We start from the raw sequence: 22,616 nt of genomic DNA on the forward strand, positions 1-22,616 counted from the left end.
ACTCGAAAATAAAATTCATATCTTCGTGCCACCGTGTAATATCCTCTATTTATAAAATAACTGAGATAGTACGCGTGATCTGATTGGTCAAAAACCTATGGTTTATTATACCGGTAAACCCATAGAAAAAGGCATCCGGACCACGAGCCATAAACAAAACCCGCTATTGATCTGCAAACAACGATTTTAGAAAGGCTAAAAAACAGAACAAGTTACTTACCCAGCCCTTCTTAATATTAAAAACGTTGGTTTCCACATTTTATTACTGAGCCTCACAATTCGCTACTGCCATAGCTTTAGAAGTTATAAAGTACAAAGCTGGAAAACAGTCTACATTTCACGACGATGCCAATCGCAGAGAAAGACAATAACTGTGTGAATTTGTGGTGTAGAAAGTCTCTAGGAAAACTTACCCATGTGCCAACCAGCAACAAAACGGATAGTTTTAGCATTCTTGATTTATTTTATGTCAAAATTAAATGCCTTGACGAAAGAAATTGTTCCAAAAAGAGATCTCTGATCAAGATATGGTACAAAATCTGCCGCTGTAGGTTGTAAACAAGCTGCCAACGATGATGAAAGATGTCAGAGTTTCGTGCCGGTTTTTTCCAACATTTGCACAAATTATTCGGTGATATCGGTGCCATAACCTACCTCAAACCACCTGACTTCACTAATCGACAAATATTTACGCCAATATGTGGCTACGGCAAAGAAACCTTTCTCCACCACTGACATATTTCCATCGGTCGCTGTACGCGCAAATAAAGTTACATGCGAACACTTCGCAAATGCAGCCACGTCGTTACCCCAGCATTTCTTGATCATAATAGTCCAGAAAACAGATCTCAAACCACTGCAGCTTGTAAAAAGTGAATGAAGTCCTCCATTACAATAGCTGTCAGTTCCGTCTGTAACAATGAAACTCTTACGGATCGACTCAACAAAATACAGCTGAGTACAGTCTGATGTTCAATTAATTTCTACTTCTGTAGTAAGCAAATCATGAACGTAGTCTTTCATTGTATGTTCGCATGAATATGTGTTGACTTTTCCTGTAAAACAGCTTTCATAAGTTATCATGTAATGAGTGCAAAAACTCGTGTTTTGAAGTGCTGTTGTTTGTTGTTTGACTGAACTGAGTTTCGAGAAAGTTCAACGCTATTAAATCGTGAGTCATGATTGGCTTATGATGACTTTAGAGAGAAGACGTGACTTGATCACGGTACTAGAACCATATTTTTTACCTAAAACACTCCATTCTTCTAGAAGTTATTTTATAAAAGCAATAGACCACACTTCTATAAACTCGAAAAGCTTGTAAATCACTCGCCTTCGGCTCGTGTTCTCCCAACATCCCGCGTGGGTTATCACGCCGGTAAACCCATAGAAAGTGTGGTCTATTGCTTAAAGATTGTCTCTAATATATAGATTTAGCCAGGGCTAAAAGCGAACCTCCCGTTAATAAATTCATAATCTAAATCAAACAATAAACTTGTAATCCACAGATCAGGGCATATTCATTTGACTTTTGAGGCAAAGGCTAAGTGAGAGACTATGGATAATTGGACAACCCCGAAATATAATTTTAAGAAACACACGCGCCACGATAGTCCTTGGTGGCAGCCAATTTACACGTTGCATTCCTCTGTCTAAAAGAGAGGCCAAAATAAAAAATCAGGCCGGATTTTCTGTGTTCGACAAGTTTAGTTTACTAGTAAATCTTGGCGGCGAATCTGGTGGCCTGTAAACCAGCCTTTTAAACATACTTTTTCTCATCACGTCTCAGGTAAACAGTACTCTGAGGCCCTTTTTTTTATCATACAGACCTCGGACAGAATTTGTTCTTTTTTGCCCTATTTAAACCTATAATTCTGCAGTTTTTCACAATTTTGCAAGAGAATTTGCACTCATTCAATATCCACGACGATCAAAGCACGCGCTTCCTTTGCACAACAAATTATAGCATTGAATTATAAAACGTTTTCATGAAGAGAATTCTCAGATAATGCCGGGACTTTTCAGTTAGAAAAATCTGGTCTTATGTGATATGCAGGGTAATAATTACGGGCTTTTAATGAAAACGATAAAAAAAAATTCCCAAAATCACTTTTCGGCCAGCCGGAAGGGTTCTCACTTTTGACAGGCACCAAATTTGCAGTGCGACTAATAGAGTTACCATTTACGCTTCAACATCATAGAGAAATTGTTGTGTTAAGGTTTTATTTCCCTTAATTTATTAAACTGTCATGGTTTTGTTATGCGGAATCTTTAAAAGCGGGTGATATTTACGCGCGGCGTTTTGAGTATTCCTGCATGCGATGTTTATGTTCGACTGGAAACAACCAGTGCAGCGATAAAAATTGCGAGAGGGACTACTAACAATCAATAAAATAAATATAATACGGTGAAACATGTACAGAGACAAAAATTTTTATTCACGAAGAGAAGTATTGAGAGTAATGTGTCTCTGAAAATCATGAGTCAGGTAAGCATAAGCTTATTTATGTTTTAAGCCGGCTCCCGGTGTTTGCTCTTTTTCAAGATGAACTCGAGGCAAGAAAATCGCTCAGAGCTTTCTGTTTACAGCCAAAATTATAACTAAATAATCTTCGGAACCTCTTCTTTTAATTTGCGGTCAAAAAATGTCTAAAGGCTTTTTAAACCTGATACTATTCTCGGCTTTCACTGTCACGCAATCAAAAATAAAATTGCAAACCATTCGATACAGAAAGTCCCGAATCTTGGAAATAAAAGAAGATAAATAAGCAAAAGACCTCGCCAAGAATCAGGTCTGTGCGATATTTCATATGCGAGATATTAGGAAAAACGTTTTACCCAAATTTATAAAGCTTTGTATGGAGGCGCCATGTTTGTGTCCCTTTGAGGGGCACAAATATGGCCGCCGGAAACCAACAGAAACATCTGTTTTAGAGTTTTCCTACTAATGCGTTAATTCATCGCTTAAAAAACTCATAAACTATTAAAGTGATATTTATTCTGAGACAAGGAATGTTTAGAGAGCAAAATCTCCCAAAACTGGTAATGTTTTTAACCCACAGAGGAGCCTTCCCGGCTGCCAGCTAAATGCCGCGTCACGCAAAAGCCTAGAAATTCAAACGTCCTCTATCGCAAAACGAAGAACCGTTTCGAACCAAACCTCTGTTTAAATAAAGGTGTTTAGGTGCTGTAATACCTCATGAAACTCAGAATCTCAGAAGAATCGATAGTTTCTTAGTTTGAATTTTGATGATGTCATGTGAAAACCGAGAATTGTAGGTTAGATCATTGCTCGTGTATAAACTTCAGCCGCATAAACCATACGCTCGACTTCAGGAAACCGAATAAAAAAACAACACATCAAAGACAATAATTGCTCAGGCTTACCAGTCGAGATGCTGCTTCTGAAGGTCATCAAGTGTTCCAGAATCGCTTGAGACTTTTCAACCCTCTTACGCCTCAAGCAAGGGCAAGTGAGTAGGCTCATTTTTGAAAACGATGCCATCCGAAATCGGATTTCCAATGACTTTGACAAGCGGTGCATTTGTCAACAAAAAGCGCAATAAACAAACCAGCCATGAATTACAGAACAATCTTGATAGCAGCTGTATTTCATTTTGTACACCAAGTAGAAAAAGACAGTTTAAAACATCACAAGATGACACAAAACTCCCAGACAAAACTCTGTCAGCTCCAGCTATCAGTAAGCAAGTTTCCAGACGCTGCATAAATTTTCCGCATGAACTCACCTGTCAAATTTTGACCAATCAGAACATAAGAATTGGACGTAGAGCGTGATCAACGCGTGACAGTGAGAAAAAAATTGCATGTAAATGTTAAAGCTGGTTGAATTTCCGCGTCCGAGGTCAGTTCGAAATCAACATTTTAAAAGTGCTGCTCATGAACACGACTTATTTCATATGCATTTAAAAAAAATTGAACTTGAGCCTGCGATCATTTGAAAAGTATCAACTTGATACCTTCAAAAAAACACTCTAACACAATGGGTCGATACCTGTGCCCGCGATACGGTCAGGCGATTCTGGTCAGCAGAAACACTATTTTGACAGCCTGCAATTAATCAAAACATGGATGTACAATATCAGATTGCATGCTCCCAAACTAGCTAAAAAATGTGAGATTAAACATTGGTATGCCTGTGGTGCGGACGGACGGAAAGTCGGGTGGTCGGTGTACGGTCACGTGATTGCCGAATTTTCTAGGATGGATAGATTTTCTAAGCTATGGGGCTTCGAATTGAGCCCGTGATCAAATAAAATATCGGCGCAAAACTTTAAACACTACGTGACCTCAATGGATAGAAAATGAGCCCGCGATACACTCAGGTGATGATGGTCAACTATACTCTAGTTTGACAGCTGTCAATTAACCTTCATTAGAATGGCGAATATTCGAATTAACAGACTACGAATGTGAGTAAGACATATCCGTCAGGCATGTAGTGGAAAATGCCAGATCGTGTACCTGAGCGAGCCTGAGCCCACGTTATTAGTTTTCTGATAGTGGTCTGCACATGTCCCATTTTGACAGCTGTCAATTGACCTTAATTTGGCTTGCCAATATAACTTTAAACGACTGTCAGCCAACTGACAGCCTTGCCCGGCGTAGTTTCGTTTTTATGTTGAGTTTGTAAGTGTGACATATTATATCAGCTTATATGTAGGGGCAAAACTACCGGTCTTTCATCTGAGCCCGCAAGATGGTCATGTGATATGGTCAGCGGATGTCTGATTCTGACAGCTGTCAATTTAATCGTACTCATACGGATGGCTTACATAACTAAGAGGCTAGTCAAGTTGTGCACGATCTATTGTGACATTTGACATCGGCTTACATGAAGTGTGTGTACGGGTGGGCGGGCGTACGCTACGTCATAACCAAATTTTCTCGGATGGATAGTTTACCAAATTTTCTTACCCATGGTGCTCCGCTGCGCGCGCGCGCGAGGGCTCCGCTATAAAACTCTAAGTCCAATATTTCGTATGATACCGTAAAATTCCAAAAATAAGCCCCGGGGCTTATATTTTTCAAAGGCCCTTTTTGAGAGGCTTATACACGGAGGGGTTTATCTACGGAGGGAAATTTGCGTTTCAAAATCGATTGGGCTAACCTTATATTTGGAAGTAAATTTACTGTTTTTGCTTTGTTTTACTTTGTATTTGAGGGCAATTTTCCAGGTACAAGCCCCCAGGGGGAGTTACATTTGGAGGGGCGATTTAACGGAGGGTTTTTTGTGTTACGAGTTTGGGGGGCTTATATTTGGAGGGGCTTATACATGGAGGGGCTTATTTTTGGAATTATACGGTATTTCTGAAATGTTAATAGGGAACTTAAGAACCACGACGACGACTTTGACGACGACGACCGGAAGTAAGATACCGTGCACTGCGCAAGCGCGGTTAACAAATTTCGTCGTCGTGGTGTCGTCGACGACGCCAAACACTGTAGAATCACGTCGTCCTGCAATCCACAAGCTTCGGCAGGTATAACTCCCTGTTTTTAGGCGATTTTTCAAGGGCTTTGTGTTTTTTCACCTCGTAAATCCAGGTATCCTTTCTTTTTTCTCCTAACAAGCGATGTTGATTGAAAATTTGACTGATGAATTGTGTTTACTTCGAAGACAACACTGAGCTGTGCAGGCCGAGCGAGCGAACTCGTAAGTGACCAATTTTTAATATTTGTACGTATTTAGGTCAGGCAAATCATATATCTTTAATATAGAGGAAATGAACTTTATATGGAAAACAGATATCGCATCGGAATGTCTCTTTTTCCAAATCTAAACTCTGACAGACACTCGGGACTCGGTCATGTCATTCAAAATAATTCCTAGTTTAAAAACATACCTAAAACATGCTTACCTCCATCGATCCATCAATGTTCAGTTCATCTTCGATAGTGTACATCTAGGTTTGTCCTGCTGCACAAATATTCTCCAAATAGCAGATGTCGCCCTTCGAGTTGTCTTCTTGCTGTTCTTGCCGTGTTTTTAGCTATTTTTTCGCCAAGTTCTTACTCTTGAAACGAGTGAAATGTCCGCCATTTTTTCAAGTTCACAACCAAAACAACTCAACCTCGTCCCCAGGTCTTCTCGGTTAACGGTGCCTTGACCTGCGAAAATGCTGCATTTTTGACGTCATTTCCTCGTTAAAGTCAAAGTTCTTCCAAATTTGGTCATCAGTAACTGGTTATGGTGAGTTAAACGTGTACTTTTAGCCAATCAGAATCGGGGAAATATTTTGAATGAATAATAAAAACAATTAATGCACGGGTCAGAATGTAGAGACTTCCTCATATAAATCCTTGACTGAGTCAGGATATGATTAAATTTTTCTTTCAAAATAGCTAACTCAAAAGTAGGTTGAGTTTGATCGTCCGGGTGAACGAAGTCCTGAATAGGACTGTTGTTGTTGACAGTGACTGACGTTTCGACAACCTGTGCGGTAGTTATCTTCAGAGTCAAAGTGAGTTGTATCACGTCAGTTGATGGTATTATCCTCTAGTTATTGGTCTGATTGGTCAATTAAGTTGCGATGTTATTGGTCGTCTGTCAGGTAAGCTTTGATGTTATTGGCTATGAAGACTCGTAATCAGTAATTGGTGCGTTTCGACCCGTCTATTGTCACAGTTAAACAGTCGTCTATTGTTAGTCAAATTGTCAGTTCTCCAATCGTTCTCTCGTAGTTAGTTTTGCTTGATCCCGTCAATAAGTCGTTTGTACGGCGCTGGTAACTCAGTGTTGGCTGCGATTCAGTGGCGTTTGTTCTAAGTAAGTAAACCAACTTTCTAAAGTAGGACGTTGATAGTAGTAGAATACGTTTTATATGTCGCAGAGTCCCAGTCAATTCGATGTTTCGTCTGTAAATGGTGCTCAGCAATGTAATTGTTGACGTCACCATTCCTCGTCGCTCGTTTGTGTTCGGTCAGTCGCCTGCTTAGGTTTCTGCCGGTTTCACCAATGTAAGAAGCCTGGCAGTCGCAGCATTTGATCTTGTATACTACTCCCTGTCTGTCCTCCGGTTTGTCTTTGTCCTTGACATTAGTAAGCAGTCACCGTAAAGTGGTTATCGGTTTGTGTGCAACACGTATATTGTAAGGTTGTAATATACGTGCAATAGTTTCAGAGGTACAGGGCCAGAGTTAGTCTGAGTGTTGCAATCAGTGTTACTGTGAGTGTTCCGTCTAACAAAGTCCGTGTTGTAATCAAAAATAGGGTGACGTAGCCCCTTTAATCATTGTGAGAATTAAAACAAACCAAGAGACTATAAAGGGGACAGAGAGGACATCCCCCATATACACCCTATTCCATAGGTAATTCGTCTCGAGTTATTTTTAACACCACAGATCTCAAGGGGGATTAGACAACAGCCAATCACAAAGCGCGAATGTGTTCCGCGTGGATGACCCACGCTGAGAGCCACGCATCCTTCACGAAATGACGCAGAACAAAATGGGGGAAGACGCGGAGAGCGATTTTGCTATTCCTTTTGTCGACGAAAACGACTACAGCGAGATTTCTGCGAAAGCTGTGTCAGCGAAACCGAAATTAAAAAAGAATCGCCCTTCCTCTCTTGTATAGAGCTAACAGTAGAGCAGTGAAATCCTTAACACACTGAATATTCTCTCAGGATCATTTATAATTTACAGTTTGAAGAGAGCAATTTGTGGTTTGGTGTTTATTTTTTTCAGTCTTTATAGCGATTAATCCTACCCACTTACTTTGTCAATTGTAGGCGAACCCTCCTAAAGCTGAATTTCAAGGGACCATATTCAAGCTCAGAAAGAAAAAATAAAATTTGGTCGTTGCTTATTTACGTCCTACATAAAACGCAAAATTAGGCATTTTCACGTCGTAGTCGTGCAAAAACGGGAAAGAAATGAACAAAAAAGTGTGTTGCACGTGCGAAGTTGTTATTTTGCTAATTAAAGCTATTGTTTTTTTGACGTTCTAGTTGTCGCCCGGGTCGTTGGATCTTAAACTCCCTAAATTGAACAAACGACCGGTTTCAATAGACCGGCGAAATTTCTCATTTTATTAAAGCACTGAGGTTAAACTGATTTCACGGGTTGTCAAAGAGTCCAGCGATTCCTTTTTCCTAGGTGAGCGCCGACTCATTTCGCTTCAATATTCAGGAATGCTCTCGATCTTTTTACGCTTTCATTGCCTCTCGCCCGACATGTTTTGCACGGCGTTTGGTCATGCGAAACCTCCACGAAACATCCACGCCTCGCGCGAGGTAACTTTATCCCGATTCTAAAAATAACTCGAGACGAATTACCTATGGAATAGGGTGTATATGGGGGATGCCCTCTCTGTCCTCTTTATAGTCTCTTGAACAAACTGAATGCAAGGCTGACAACACGGCAAAGGGCCGATTTATTTGTGCTACCATCAAATCTGATTTTAAAGCGTTCAAGGCTTAACCAAGAGCCAAAGGTATGCTCCATTTACAGGGAGAGGGTGCAGGGAGTGCGCAACCCCCCCCCCCCTCCCTGAGATGACGGTTTTCTAATACAACTGGTATTCTGCCAAAAAAAACTATGTGGTTTATTGGTGTTGAAGCAGAGCAAGAGACGAGTACACCCCCTCCTAAAAAAAATCCTAGATCCGCCCCTGATTTACTCTCATCTCCTAGTGAGAAGCGAACTTCCCGGAGCCTAACCTTGGATTTTTGGTGGTCTTGGGTCGACCACGAAATGTCTCGTCCTCTAGACACACGGGAGTTTGGCTTCACGGAAAAAGACAAGTGTTTCCTTTTCTGAAGGTCTGGGTTCTGATCCAAAAGGTAGAACGTAGACTTTGTACGGCCATTTCCTTAATAGAGCGTCATAAATTCCTGAGATGGGAAACAGCGTTTTGGTTAGACGAGTTTATAGCGGAGCTTTTTCAAATTCTCCTTGAATTACTTGTTAGTCTCATTTCAGCACTGGGCTCTTCTGTGCGTATTCTTGCTATTTTTTTCCCCGAACAGAGAGCCTGTTCACAGGCTAGCGGTCCTTTTTCTCTTTTGTTTGGGTGTCTTCTTAGCTTAAATCGAACTACTTCTCTGGGGAGGTGATGGGCACCTTTGTGATTTTCAAAACGAGGCAGCATTGTGCACAGTCATTTACTCTCTCGGTTTCCACGGCCGGTCGGGGCGGAAGGGTTGTGTATCTCGGTGTCAAAGTGGTCGATTTTTCGCCTTGTAAGATGTGTCTTTTGGCGATTAAGTACCACCGTGGACATCTGGATATATTAAACCAACTTCTCCTTCCTCATGAGTCGGTGTACGAGGAAATTTCTTGCGTTGAGGACGGTTGGCAAGCAATTCGATCGATGAAGGTGAGATTTTTCCGGGGGGCAAGTTTGTGTGGGGGACTTGTTTTTCTTTGCTCTTTTGGTCTGGCGAAAAAGGGTTTTTTTATCACCTTTTTGTGCGTGAATAGTGTAGGCTGTCGTTAGCTTTAATGAACTTAAAAGAAGAATAAAGAGGAACGTGTTTGGTTTTAAATGAGGTAAATAAAAACGGGACGTAAACTGTGAGGGTAATAACCATGCCTTTGATACACTGTAAATGTTCCCCCGGTCTCCCCCTCTTAACACGCAACAGCTGCAGCTTTGGTTCAAAAGATAAAAGCCGTATTATTGAAAATAAGTTTTTTTTTAGTTTATAGCGGAGTTAATTACTAAATCAAAGCTACGTATTACTGCCAGAAATGGTGTGGATATAGGAATTATTACTATTTCCAAACCAGTGTAGAATAAAATGCTAATTCATCCTGCTTAAGCTTTGGTGGATGGCTATATACAAACTTTTGTCCACGTGTCCCATTTTTGTCTGACGTCTGCATCTCCAAGGTGCGCTTTGAAACGTTTTGAACGTTTTGGGTACGTTCCTAAATAAAAATTAATATGCCATCTCAGTTTTCAATTCAGGCAATTAAGGAGAGAACCTGCGATTGTCTTCTATCTTGCAAGGGGCTAAAAGTCTATTTATGAACTGCTTTTAAACCAGGATCTTCATGTAATAAGTACTGTATGTATGCCAACCAAGTGAATGCAAAAAAAGACAAATTTTGTGCTGCATGTGCAAACAGAGGGATCGCAAGTGAACTTGTACAATTCAGTGTCAGCTTCAAGGAAACTGTTTTTCTTTGTGTCCAGCGGGATTGTTTTTTCCCATTTGGTCATGGAGACATTTCTGGCTTCTTTGAGAGGAAGAAATGTAAAGAAAGGGCATTATTTTCTGATAAGGCAAATTTTGCAGAACGAATTTGTTTCTCCTCAGGATGTCATGAAAAGTTTTTTATCACTCATGGTACTTCCTTGGAGCAAGGACTCGTCCGCCTAAAAAATGAAAAGCTTCGTCTCCTTGAGAAAGTGGACAGAAAGTCTTCTGGATTTAGTCCAGGTCGTAGGGATACATTGTTTTTTAATTGCAGAAGGTCAAGAATGACGCTTTTTAAACCATACATCCCAACAAAAAGACAGTTGTGCAGTTCTTCCTCATTAGCAATTAAAAGCAATATTGATCATTTAAGTACACGTATGCAGGAACCACAGGATCTGTCTCAGTGTAACAAAGAACTTGCTAGAGATGAAGAGCAGTTTCTTATTGATGTTGTCTTCAAATGAATGAAGTGCTATTAATATGACTGTGTAATTGTACAATGTATTTCTGTGTGTCTCACAGAGTAACCTGAGTTATACACAACTGTAGCTAAGAATATTTTACATTTTAATCACACAGCTACAGTTTGTTTGTGATCTTTGTGAAGTTTCATTGTCATTACACAAGCACTTTTTCTCGCAATATTTTTTTGCTATTCCTTGCTGAGTATGAGCTAGAGAAACAACATTTCTGCAATTGAACTTTCTCCAATCTCCAATTGAACTTTCCAGTAATTTTATTTAAGTGGATTGCCTCCATACAGTGAGCTGTCATAGAGAGGAGGTCATTATTAGAGGTTGGAGTGTACACACATAGTTGATTCAATGAAGGTTGCTTTGGACAATTCATTGTAGGGAGTTCCATATGCAAAAATGCCCCATTGTCAAAGGAAAGCAAGTGTTTTTGAATGAGCTATATACAGAGTGTTAGTGTGTTTAATCAAATGGTGACGAGTCAAATTATTCCCTAATTTCGTGAGCATACCATTTTGATTACAATGTACCTATTTTATAATATAGTTATAATTATATTGATGACAATTAAGCTTACTATTGTAGTTTTCTGACATGTTTATCACATCGATTATCAATCGAGAACTCCCCATGCTGAAAAGTGCAGAGCTTTAATTCTGGCTTTAGTGCAGAATTTTCAGAATTTTTCGACAAAATCACTTGAAAGAATCCTTCTTGATGTGCTTTTGGTGTGTTTAGGTTTCTGAAGTGTCTTGTAATGTCCTGATAATATCTTAATTCATAACATTTGTAAACTTTGCTGCCATCTTGGCGCTGAGACGTATAGAATGTTGCCATAGTAGTTTTGTATTTTTGCTTGTGAAATCATAAGTTATATGTGCACTGTAACTTTGAAATTTCATGCAAAATTAGGGACTACTATGATATTATGTTTATTTCAGGTTCGTGGTGCCCCTGCTATTGCTATAGTTGGTGCTTTGAGTTTGGTGGTGGAACTGCTCCAGCAGTCATTCAGTTCAGTGGAAGAGTTGCTAAAGTTTATAACAGAGAAGCTTGACTACCTTACCACAGCTAGACCAACAGCTGTAAATATATCAGAGACTGCAAAAGATCTAGTGTCTTTTGTTACATATTTATCTTCAGTTAAAAGTGACCCTCAGGATATTAAGATAAAAGTCATTGAGGAAATTGAAGGAATGCTGGCAAAAGATGTGAGCGATAATCAGGCTGTTGGCAGGTACGGGGCAGATCATATGGTACAGCTGACAAGCTCCGAAAAGTTGAAAGTACTCACTCATTGTAACACTGGCTCTTTAGCAACAGCTGGCTATGGAACTGCTCTGGGAGTCATCAGAAAGCTATATGAACAAGAGAGGATTGAACATGTCTTCTGCACAGAAACAAGACCTTACAACCAAGGTTCACGGCTGACTGCTTATGAATTGGTCTATGAGAATATTCCATCCACTTTAGTAGCCGACTCCATGGTGTCTTTGCTCATGAAGACCAAGGGAGTGCATGTGGTTGTTGTTGGTGCCGATAGAGTTGTTGCTAATGGAGATACCGCAAACAAGATTGGAACATATCAGATAGCTATATCTGGTTAGTGCAAAGCATTGAAATTATATAAGTAAAAATTTTTCTTTCTTGTGTACAGTGTTTGTAACTCTTACGAAACTATGCATGGATTGAAGCATGATATATGTTAGTATAAATTAGCTTAAAAGTAGAAGTGACAATTTATATTTTTGAATTTTCTAGATCTTTAATTTTTGGAATTTGTTAGAACTATTGGTACATCATGTTTTGTTATAGTATATGACATTTTTAACTTTTATTGTATTTTTTTTCTTTTTTGCATATATTTTTTTCCTTTCTTGACCTAATAATATTGTAAGAACTGTTTTTTAGTAATGATATCGTAAGAACTGATCATGGGTTTTACAAACAATGGGTTTCCACATATCAAGATTATAATTAGTTATCATCTATCAATTATCTCAAAAAATAATTGAATAACTTGCGTTGAAGTAGTCTAATCAATATACAGTGTATTTCTGCGTGAAAGTGTATAAAAGTGTGATCTGATTCAAACATGTTCAAACTGAACTACCAGTTTAGTCTAGATGCCATGTACAATTTAGTTTAAAGGTGCATAATGCATTTCATTTCCTGTAATATTCAAGTTAGACCTGCAGAGTGGGACACCCTTTGCTCCCTTACATGTATATAGAGACAGCTGTAAGCATTCATGTAGTAAATTGGTGTGAGCTGTGCATGATTGATCAAGTTTGCTTTTTACCCAGGCAGTATTCTAAAATACACCCTTGTACATGTAATACTTGTGTTGACATGTCAGTACTTAAAGGATTCAAATGGATAGCTTGAATAGTTGTGAATTCCAGTCTTTTTTCACCAAATTAATTATTATTATGGGAAGAGGTAACCAGAAAAAAATATACACTACTTTCGTGTAAGTAATTCAGGTTTATTGGAGATATTATAATAGATAAATTTAATCTTAAACTACTCAAAACTTGGCATAACATAGTAATTATTTCTCTCTTTTTTTTTTTTTTTTCCTCTTTCCAGCCAAATATCATATGGTTCCATTTTACGTTGCTGCACCCTCTACCAGCATAGATTTGTCATTAGAAAGTGGTGAGCACATTTCAATAGAGGAGAGACCTGCCCATGAGCTGACAACACTGGGCGATGTTCGTATTGCAGCTCATGGGATTGGCTGTTGGAATCCAGGATTTGATATCACCCCAGCAGAACTGATAACAGGAGGCATTATAACTGAATATGGAGTCTTTAAACCACATGAACTTAAACAGGCATTGATGAAGAGGATCCAGGGCTCATTCTTATAAAAGTGTAACTTTGTTAAGTGTTGGGTTTCTTGTAGTACTTGTCTAGCCGGATTTTTGAAAACGCACCTAGTGAAATCAGCAGCCATTTGAGGTGAAAAGGCTGGCTTCTGCGTCTGATAAGGCTGAAAATCATGGAAAACTAAAAAGAGAAGAGAAGAGAAAGAAAGGAGGTGAGGAGAAACAGGCAATGTTTGCACTCTTATATTTTTTAAATTGGCTACTTTGGAGATACAATCATGTAGTACGTGTACATGTACATTTGCAGCTTTCGACCAAAAAAAACTGCTTGATAGAGGAGGTCTTTTCAGGGGTAACGTTTTCAAATGTCCAGCTAGATGTACATTTAAATGTATTTTTATGCAGTCAGTATGTCGTCTATGCCGTGTGTTTTTTTAAATGTGTGTTGTTTGGAATTCAGTATACACGTTTCCACAGTAGACTGTGAAAGTTAGGAGTTTACTTAGGTCCTAATTCAAGATGTATTAAACAATGTATTCATCATGTAACTACTGGTGTATTGTAAAATCAAGGCAATCTGGGCCATTTGCAACCGGGATCACGTGATTGACTGCCCAACTGGATTCACAATCAGGGCACGATTAGATCTTGTTATAGAGCTACAGTTTTCCTCCAACAACTTGCACCCTCAATACCTTTTCCTTCCTAAAGTCTCTGCACAGGCAACATTGTAATATTTAGACCGTAACAGCAAACTGTTGTTAGCCGTGCCACAGGATCCAGAGGAGTTTCGTGTAAAAAAATGAATTACTTATTTCAAGTCTCACCTTGAAAAATGTCTATACCTGTCGCTTAGCACGATTAATTAGCCCAATGGGATCTTAATACATCTACTGTAAACGATTTCTTCGCTTCTTATCTGACCAGATCGACTTTGTCGTTCGCCATTTTGAAAATCAATAACAGTCTCTTGGTTTGCGGTCTATAGAATGTGTAACGAAACTGTAACGCGATCAAAATAACCCATTTTTTCAGAGGTTTTCGACGGATTTTGATGTGCTAACGACAAACACATCTCCTCTGGACCCTGTGGCCGTGCATGTTGACTGCTGACGCTCACTGAGATTTGCACACATAGAAGTTTATCTTTGTAGGCTCTATAACAAATGACTTGTGGAAAGTATTATTTAACTATATATTGGGGCTTTTGTCTACAGTGTGATGGGTTTCACAAGTCTAAAGTGAAATTGGTGCTGAAAAGTTTTTGGAGACAAAAGTTGTGGCTTGTTAAAAACAATTTATTTATCATTGTAAAAGTTTCACAGAGGTTCAGTATATATTCATTCAGGGATAATAGGTCCTGTTATAATCTCTTGTTCATACTTTTGACTTGTGTAGTTTTGCGTGATGAGATGCAGTGAATGTCATTAAATACAGTGTCAAATCACAACATTTTAGTTTTTTCTGTGGCTAATTTACATTAATATGGTTACATATAAAAGCTCAAGTTAACCTTACTATTAACGCTCTTAAGATTTCTGCGCTGGATTTCTTTCTAGCAATACCTCTTTACTAAATCCGGTCATTTCAGAGATTTACTGAGTTCCTGAAACTAAACATCGATTACTGGATTGCATTTAATTCACTGAATCCGTTTTTAGGATTCAAGGTATTCGTTATCTGTTTTGAGGTGAAGACAAATGTCCCACATTGAAATTTTTCATAGTGAAATGTAATCACCGAACTAAGAACCAGAAATATGAAAGCTATGGAAAGAAGAAAAAAGACAGCGGCAACAAAGTTAGCTAAAGTTCTCCGACGGGGTAAATATAAACTTTTATTTTTACAATGGTTAATGTGACGAGGTAATTACGTGAATTTAACATGATAATATAACTTTAACATCTGATTGTTTGCTATTTATTTCTCATACTAAGATAAGAATCGAAAAAAAATCTTAATGTGCTCTGCCTGGCGTCTAGGAAGTTTGATAGGGTATGCACTATACCAAAAGCTACAGGGCAGAAAAAGAGTTCATCCAACAAATGAATCGTTAGCATATCATTAACTATCGACGCTGTGTACTTTGCAACCATACCATGTTGGGTCATATTGGCTTTTTGGGCGCTACGTTATTAACAGAGTTGACACCTTGTTTGCTCAAGAGTTCTCTCTGTTTTAATTTAATCGACGCGCTTATTAAATCCAACACTGTACTCATGAATTGAACGACTTGATATAGGCTGCTGTTCTTGAAATAATTATTAACCGTTGCGGATTGACGCTCCGACTGCACTTTATGTATTAAAGGGAAAATCTCAGCAGGAACTGAGAACAAAGAAAAAAGGGCATGAAATGAGAATGACGTGGTAAGTTCAGGAACTTAAAAATGTGTGAAAAAGGTCGAAAAAGACAAGATGTGACATACAGTCAATATATATCCGTGTTAATACAAAATAGGTTTGTAACCTTTTATTCTGTTTCATATTTCATAATCTTACCATCAAATCTGATTTTAAAGCGTTCAAGGCTTAACCAAGAGCCAAAGGTATGCTCCATTTACAGGGAGAGGGTGCAGGGAGTGCGCAACCCCCCCCCCCCCCCTCCCTGAGATGACGGTTTTCTAATACAACTGGTATTCTGCCAAAAAAAACTATGTGGTTTATTGGTGTTGAAGCAGAGCAAGAGACGAGTACACCCCCTCCTAAAAAAAATCCTAGATCCGCCCCTGATTTACTCTCATCTCCTAGTGAGAAGCGAACTTCCCGGAGCCTAACCTTGGATTTTTGGTGGTCTTGGGTCGACCACGAAATGTCTCGTCCTCTAGACACACGGGAGTTTGGCTTCACGGAAAAAGACAAGTGTTTCCTTTTCTGAAGGTCTGGGTTCTGATCCAAAAGGTAGAACGTAGACTTTGTACGGCCATTTCCTTAATAGAGCGTCATAAATTCCTGAGATGGGAAACAGCGTTTTGGTTAGACGAGTTTATAGCGGAGCTTTTTCAAATTCTCCTTGAATTACTTGTTAGTCTCATTTCAGCACTGGGCTCTTCTGTGCGTATTCTTGCTATTTTTTTCCCCGAACAGAGAGCCTGTTCACAGGCTAGCGGTCCTTTTTCTCTTTTGTTTGGGTGTCTTCTTAGCTTAAATCGAACTACTTCTCTGGGGAGGTGATGGGCACCTTTGTGATTTTCAAAACGAGGCAGCATTGTGCACAGTCATTTACTCTCTCGGTTTCCACGGCCGGTCGGGGCGGAAGGGTTGTGTATCTCGGTGTCAAAGTGGTCGATTTTTCGCCTTGTAAGATGTGTCTTTTGGCGATTAAGTACCACCGTGGACATCTGGATATATTAAACCAACTTCTCCTTCCTCATGAGTCGGTGTACGAGGAAATTTCTTGCGTTGAGGACGGTTGGCAAGCAATTCGATCGATGAAGGTGAGATTTTTCCGGGGGGCAAGTTTGTGTGGGGGACTTGTTTTTCTTTGCTCTTTTGGTCTGGCGAAAAAGGGTTTTTTTATCACCTTTTTGTGCGTGAATAGTGTAGGCTGTCGTTAGCTTTAATGAACTTAAAAGAAGAATAAAGAGGAACGTGTTTGGTTTTAAATGAGGTAAATAAAAACGGGACGTAAACTGTGAGGGTAATAACCATGCCTTTGATACACTGTAAATGTTCCCCCGGTCTCCCCCTCTTAACACGCAACAGCTGCAGCTTTGGTTCAAAAGATAAAAGCCGTATTATTGAAAATAAGTTTTTTTTTAGTTTATAGCGGAGTTAATTACTAAATCAAAGCTACGTATTACTGCCAGAAATGGTGTGGATATAGGAATTATTACTATTTCCAAACCAGTGTAGAATAAAATGCTAATTCATCCTGCTTAAGCTTTGGTGGATGGCTATATACAAACTTTTGTCCACGTGTCCCATTTTTGTCTGACGTCTGCATCTCCAAGGTGCGCTTTGAAACGTTTTGAACGTTTTGGGTACGTTCCTAAATAAAAATTAATATGCCATCTCAGTTTTCAATTCAGGCAATTAAGGAGAGAACCTGCGATTGTCTTCTATCTTGCAAGGGGCTAAAAGTCTATTTATGAACTGCTTTTAAACCAGGATCTTCATGTAATAAGTACTGTATGTATGCCAACCAAGTGAATGCAAAAAAAGACAAATTTTGTGCTGCATGTGCAAACAGAGGGATCGCAAGTGAACTTGTACAATTCAGTGTCAGCTTCAAGGAAACTGTTTTTCTTTGTGTCCAGCGGGATTGTTTTTTCCCATTTGGTCATGGAGACATTTCTGGCTTCTTTGAGAGGAAGAAATGTAAAGAAAGGGCATTATTTTCTGATAAGGCAAATTTTGCAGAACGAATTTGTTTCTCCTCAGGATGTCATGAAAAGTTTTTTATCACTCATGGTACTTCCTTGGAGCAAGGACTCGTCCGCCTAAAAAATGAAAAGCTTCGTCTCCTTGAGAAAGTGGACAGAAAGTCTTCTGGATTTAGTCCAGGTCGTAGGGATACATTGTTTTTTAATTGCAGAAGGTCAAGAATGACGCTTTTTAAACCATACATCCCAACAAAAAGACAGTTGTGCAGTTCTTCCTCATTAGCAATTAAAAGCAATATTGATCATTTAAGTACACGTATGCAGGAACCACAGGATCTGTCTCAGTGTAACAAAGAACTTGCTAGAGATGAAGAGCAGTTTCTTATTGATGTTGTCTTCAAATGAATGAAGTGCTATTAATATGACTGTGTAATTGTACAATGTATTTCTGTGTGTCTCACAGAGTAACCTGAGTTATACACAACTGTAGCTAAGAATATTTTACATTTTAATCACACAGCTACAGTTTGTTTGTGATCTTTGTGAAGTTTCATTGTCATTACACAAGCACTTTTTCTCGCAATATTTTTTTGCTATTCCTTGCTGAGTATGAGCTAGAGAAACAACATTTCTGCAATTGAACTTTCTCCAATCTCCAATTGAACTTTCCAGTAATTTTATTTAAGTGGATTGCCTCCATACAGTGAGCTGTCATAGAGAGGAGGTCATTATTAGAGGTTGGAGTGTACACACATAGTTGATTCAATGAAGGTTGCTTTGGACAATTCATTGTAGGGAGTTCCATATGCAAAAATGCCCCATTGTCAAAGGAAAGCAAGTGTTTTTGAATGAGCTATATACAGAGTGTTAGTGTGTTTAATCAAATGGTGACGAGTCAAATTATTCCCTAATTTCGTGAGCATACCATTTTGATTACAATGTACCTATTTTATAATATAGTTATAATTATATTGATGACAATTAAGCTTACTATTGTAGTTTTCTGACATGTTTATCACATCGATTATCAATCGAGAACTCCCCATGCTGAAAAGTGCAGAGCTTTAATTCTGGCTTTAGTGCAGAATTTTCAGAATTTTTCGACAAAATCACTTGAAAGAATCCTTCTTGATGTGCTTTTGGTGTGTTTAGGTTTCTGAAGTGTCTTGTAATGTCCTGATAATATCTTAATTCATAACATTTGTAAACTTTGCTGCCATCTTGGCGCTGAGACGTATAGAATGTTGCCATAGTAGTTTTGTATTTTTGCTTGTGAAATCATAAGTTATATGTGCACTGTAACTTTGAAATTTCATGCAAAATTAGGGACTACTATGATATTATGTTTATTTCAGGTTCGTGGTGCCCCTGCTATTGCTATAGTTGGTGCTTTGAGTTTGGTGGTGGAACTGCTCCAGCAGTCATTCAGTTCAGTGGAAGAGTTGCTAAAGTTTATAACAGAGAAGCTTGACTACCTTACCACAGCTAGACCAACAGCTGTAAATATATCAGAGACTGCAAAAGATCTAGTGTCTTTTGTTACATATTTATCTTCAGTTAAAAGTGACCCTCAGGATATTAAGATAAAAGTCATTGAGGAAATTGAAGGAATGCTGGCAAAAGATGTGAGCGATAATCAGGCTGTTGGCAGGTACGGGGCAGATCATATGGTACAGCTGACAAGCTCCGAAAAGTTGAAAGTACTCACTCATTGTAACACTGGCTCTTTAGCAACAGCTGGCTATGGAACTGCTCTGGGAGTCATCAGAAAGCTATATGAACAAGAGAGGATTGAACATGTCTTCTGCACAGAAACAAGACCTTACAACCAAGGTTCACGGCTGACTGCTTATGAATTGGTCTATGAGAATATTCCATCCACTTTAGTAGCCGACTCCATGGTGTCTTTGCTCATGAAGACCAAGGGAGTGCATGTGGTTGTTGTTGGTGCCGATAGAGTTGTTGCTAATGGAGATACCGCAAACAAGATTGGAACATATCAGATAGCTATATCTGGTTAGTGCAAAGCATTGAAATTATATAAGTAAAAATTTTTCTTTCTTGTGTACAGTGTTTGTAACTCTTACGAAACTATGCATGGATTGAAGCATGATATATGTTAGTATAAATTAGCTTAAAAGTAGAAGTGACAATTTATATTTTTGAATTTTCTAGATCTTTAATTTTTGGAATTTGTTAGAACTATTGGTACATCATGTTTTGTTATAGTATATGACATTTTTAACTTTTATTGTATTTTTTTTCTTTTTTGCATATATTTTTTTCCTTTCTTGACCTAATAATATTGTAAGAACTGTTTTTTAGTAATGATATCGTAAGAACTGATCATGGGTTTTACAAACAATGGGTTTCCACATATCAAGATTATAATTAGTTATCATCTATCAATTATCTCAAAAAATAATTGAATAACTTGCGTTGAAGTAGTCTAATCAATATACAGTGTATTTCTGCGTGAAAGTGTATAAAAGTGTGATCTGATTCAAACATGTTCAAACTGAACTACCAGTTTAGTCTAGATGCCATGTACAATTTAGTTTAAAGGTGCATAATGCATTTCATTTCCTGTAATATTCAAGTTAGACCTGCAGAGTGGGACACCCTTTGCTCCCTTACATGTATATAGAGACACAGCTGTAAGCATTCATGTAGTAAATTGGTGTGAGCTGTGCATGATTGATCAAGTTTGCTTTTTACCCAGGCAGTATTCTAAAATACACCCTTGTACATGTAATACTTGTGTTGACATGTCAGTACTTAAAGGATTCAAATGGATAGCTTGAATAGTTGTGAATTCCAGTCTTTTTTCACCAAATTAATTATTATTATGGGAAGAGGTAACCAGAAAAAAATATACACTACTTTCGTGTAAGTAATTCAGGTTTATTGGAGATATTATAATAGATAAATTTAATCTTAAACTACTCAAAACTTGGCATAACATAGTAATTATTTCTCTCTTTTTTTTTTTTTTTTCCCTCTTTCCAGCCAAATATCATATGGTTCCATTTTACGTTGCTGCACCCTCTACCAGCATAGATTTGTCATTAGAAAGTGGTGAGCACATTTCAATAGAGGAGGGACCTGCCCATGAGCTGACAACACTGGGCGATGTTTGTATTGCAGCTCATGGGATTGGCTGTTGGAATCCAGGATTTGATATCACCCCAGCAGAACTGATAACAGGAGGCATTATAACTGAATATGGAGTCTTTAAACCACATGAACTTAAACAGGCATTGATGAAGAGGATCCAGGGCTCATTCTTATAAAAGTGTAACTTTGTTAAGTGTTGGGTTTCTTGTAGTACTTGTCTAGCCGGATTTTTGAAAACGCACCTAGTGAAATCAGCAGCCATTTGAGGTGAAAAGGCTGGCTTCTGCGTCTGATAAGGCTGAAAATCATGGAAAACTAAAAAGAGAAGAGAAGAGAAAGAAAGGAGGTGAGGAGAAACAGGCAATGTTTGCACTCTTATATTTTTTAAATTGGCTACTTTGGAGATACAATCATGTAGTACGTGTACATGTACATTTGCAGCTTTCGACCAAAAAAAACTGCTTGATAGAGGAGGTCTTTTCAGGGGTAACGTTTTCAAATGTCCAGCTAGATGTACATTTAAATGTATTTTTATGCAGTCAGTATGTCGTCTATGCCGTGTGTTTTTTTAAATGTGTGTTGTTTGGAATTCAGTATACACGTTTCCACAGTAGACTGTGAAAGTTAGGAGTTTACTTAGGTCCTAATTCAAGATGTATTAAACAATGTATTCATCATGTAACTACTGGTGTATTGTAAAATCAAGGCAATCTGGGCCATTTGCAACCGGGATCACGTGATTGACTGCCCAACTGGATTCACAATCAGGGCACGATTAGATCTTGTTATAGAGCTACAGTTTTCCTCCAACAACTTGCACCCTCAATACCTTTTCCTTCCTAAAGTCTCTGCACAGGCAACATTGTAATATTTAGACCGTAACAGCAAACTGTTGTTAGCCGTGCCACAGGATCCAGAGGAGTTTCGTGTAAAAAAATGAATTACTTATTTCAAGTCTCACCTTGAAAAATGTCTATACCTGTCGCTTAGCACGATTAATTAGCCCAATGGGATCTTAATACATCTACTGTAAACGATTTCTTCGCTTCTTATCTGACCAGATCGACTTTGTCGTTCGCCATTTTGAAAATCAATAACAGTCTCTTGGTTTGCGGTCTATAGAATGTGTAACGAAACTGTAACGCGATCAAAATAACCCATTTTTTCAGAGGTTTTCGACGGATTTTGATGTGCTAACGACAAACACATCTCCTCTGGACCCTGTGGCCGTGCATGTTGACTGCTGACGCTCACTGAGATTTGCACACATAGAAGTTTATCTTTGTAGGCTCTATAACAAATGACTTGTGGAAAGTATTATTTAACTATATATTGGGGCTTTTGTCTACAGTGTGATGGGTTTCACAAGTCTAAAGTGAAATTGGTGCTGAAAAGTTTTTGGAGACAAAAGTTGTGGCTTGTTAAAAACAATTTATTTATCATTGTAAAAGTTTCACAGAGGTTCAGTATATATTCATTCAGGGATAATAGGTCCTGTTATAATCTCTTGTTCATACTTTTGACTTGTGTAGTTTTGCGTGATGAGATGCAGTGAATGTCATTAAATACAGTGTCAAATCACAACATTTTAGTTTTTTCTGTGGCTAATTTACATTAATATGGTTACATATAAAAGCTCAAGTTAACCTTACTATTAACGCTCTTAAGATTTCTGCGCTGGATTTCTTTCTAGCAA

The 22,616-nt window shown here is 38.5% G+C and overlaps 2 protein-coding genes across 2 annotated transcripts; both read left to right on the plus strand.

The window, feature by feature from the left end:
* Nucleotides 1–9,127: 9,127 nt before the first annotated feature.
* On the plus strand, nt 9,128–14,929 carry LOC140929102 (methylthioribose-1-phosphate isomerase-like). The gene is made up of 3 exons (XM_073378962.1): nt 9,128–9,343; nt 11,587–12,247; nt 13,238–14,929. The coding sequence occupies exons 1-3, from the start codon at nt 9,212–9,214 to the stop codon at nt 13,519–13,521; spliced, it is 1,077 nt and encodes a 358-aa protein (XP_073235063.1). The 5' UTR covers nt 9,128–9,211; the 3' UTR covers nt 13,522–14,929.
* Nucleotides 14,930–16,699: 1,770 nt separating this feature from the next.
* Nucleotides 16,700–22,504, plus strand: LOC140929103 (methylthioribose-1-phosphate isomerase-like). The gene is made up of 3 exons (XM_073378963.1): nt 16,700–16,915; nt 19,159–19,819; nt 20,813–22,504. Exons 1-3 carry the CDS (start codon nt 16,784–16,786, stop codon nt 21,094–21,096), a joined length of 1,077 nt encoding a protein of 358 aa, XP_073235064.1. The 5' UTR covers nt 16,700–16,783; the 3' UTR covers nt 21,097–22,504.
* The last annotated feature ends 112 nt before the right edge of the window (nt 22,505–22,616 follow it).

Source organism: Porites lutea, chromosome 2 (assembly GCF_958299795.1).
Source record: "Porites lutea chromosome 2, jaPorLute2.1, whole genome shotgun sequence".
Taxonomy (NCBI): domain Eukaryota; kingdom Metazoa; phylum Cnidaria; class Anthozoa; order Scleractinia; family Poritidae; genus Porites; species Porites lutea.

Bases quoted from the DNA above. Each gene is read 5' to 3' on its own strand.
- LOC140929103 (XM_073378963.1), top strand. From the start codon at position 16,784: ATGTGTCTTTTGGCGATTAAGTACCACCGTGGACATCTGGATATATTA. The intron at 16,916-19,158 runs GTGAGATTTTTC...TGTTTATTTCAG, and splicing joins AAGCAATTCGATCGATGAAG to GTTCGTGGTGCCCCTGCTAT. The intron at 19,820-20,812 runs GTTAGTGCAAAG...CCCTCTTTCCAG, and splicing joins ATATCAGATAGCTATATCTG to CCAAATATCATATGGTTCCA.
- LOC140929102 (XM_073378962.1), top strand. From the start codon at position 9,212: ATGTGTCTTTTGGCGATTAAGTACCACCGTGGACATCTGGATATATTA. The intron at 9,344-11,586 runs GTGAGATTTTTC...TGTTTATTTCAG, and splicing joins AAGCAATTCGATCGATGAAG to GTTCGTGGTGCCCCTGCTAT. The intron at 12,248-13,237 runs GTTAGTGCAAAG...TCCTCTTTCCAG, and splicing joins ATATCAGATAGCTATATCTG to CCAAATATCATATGGTTCCA.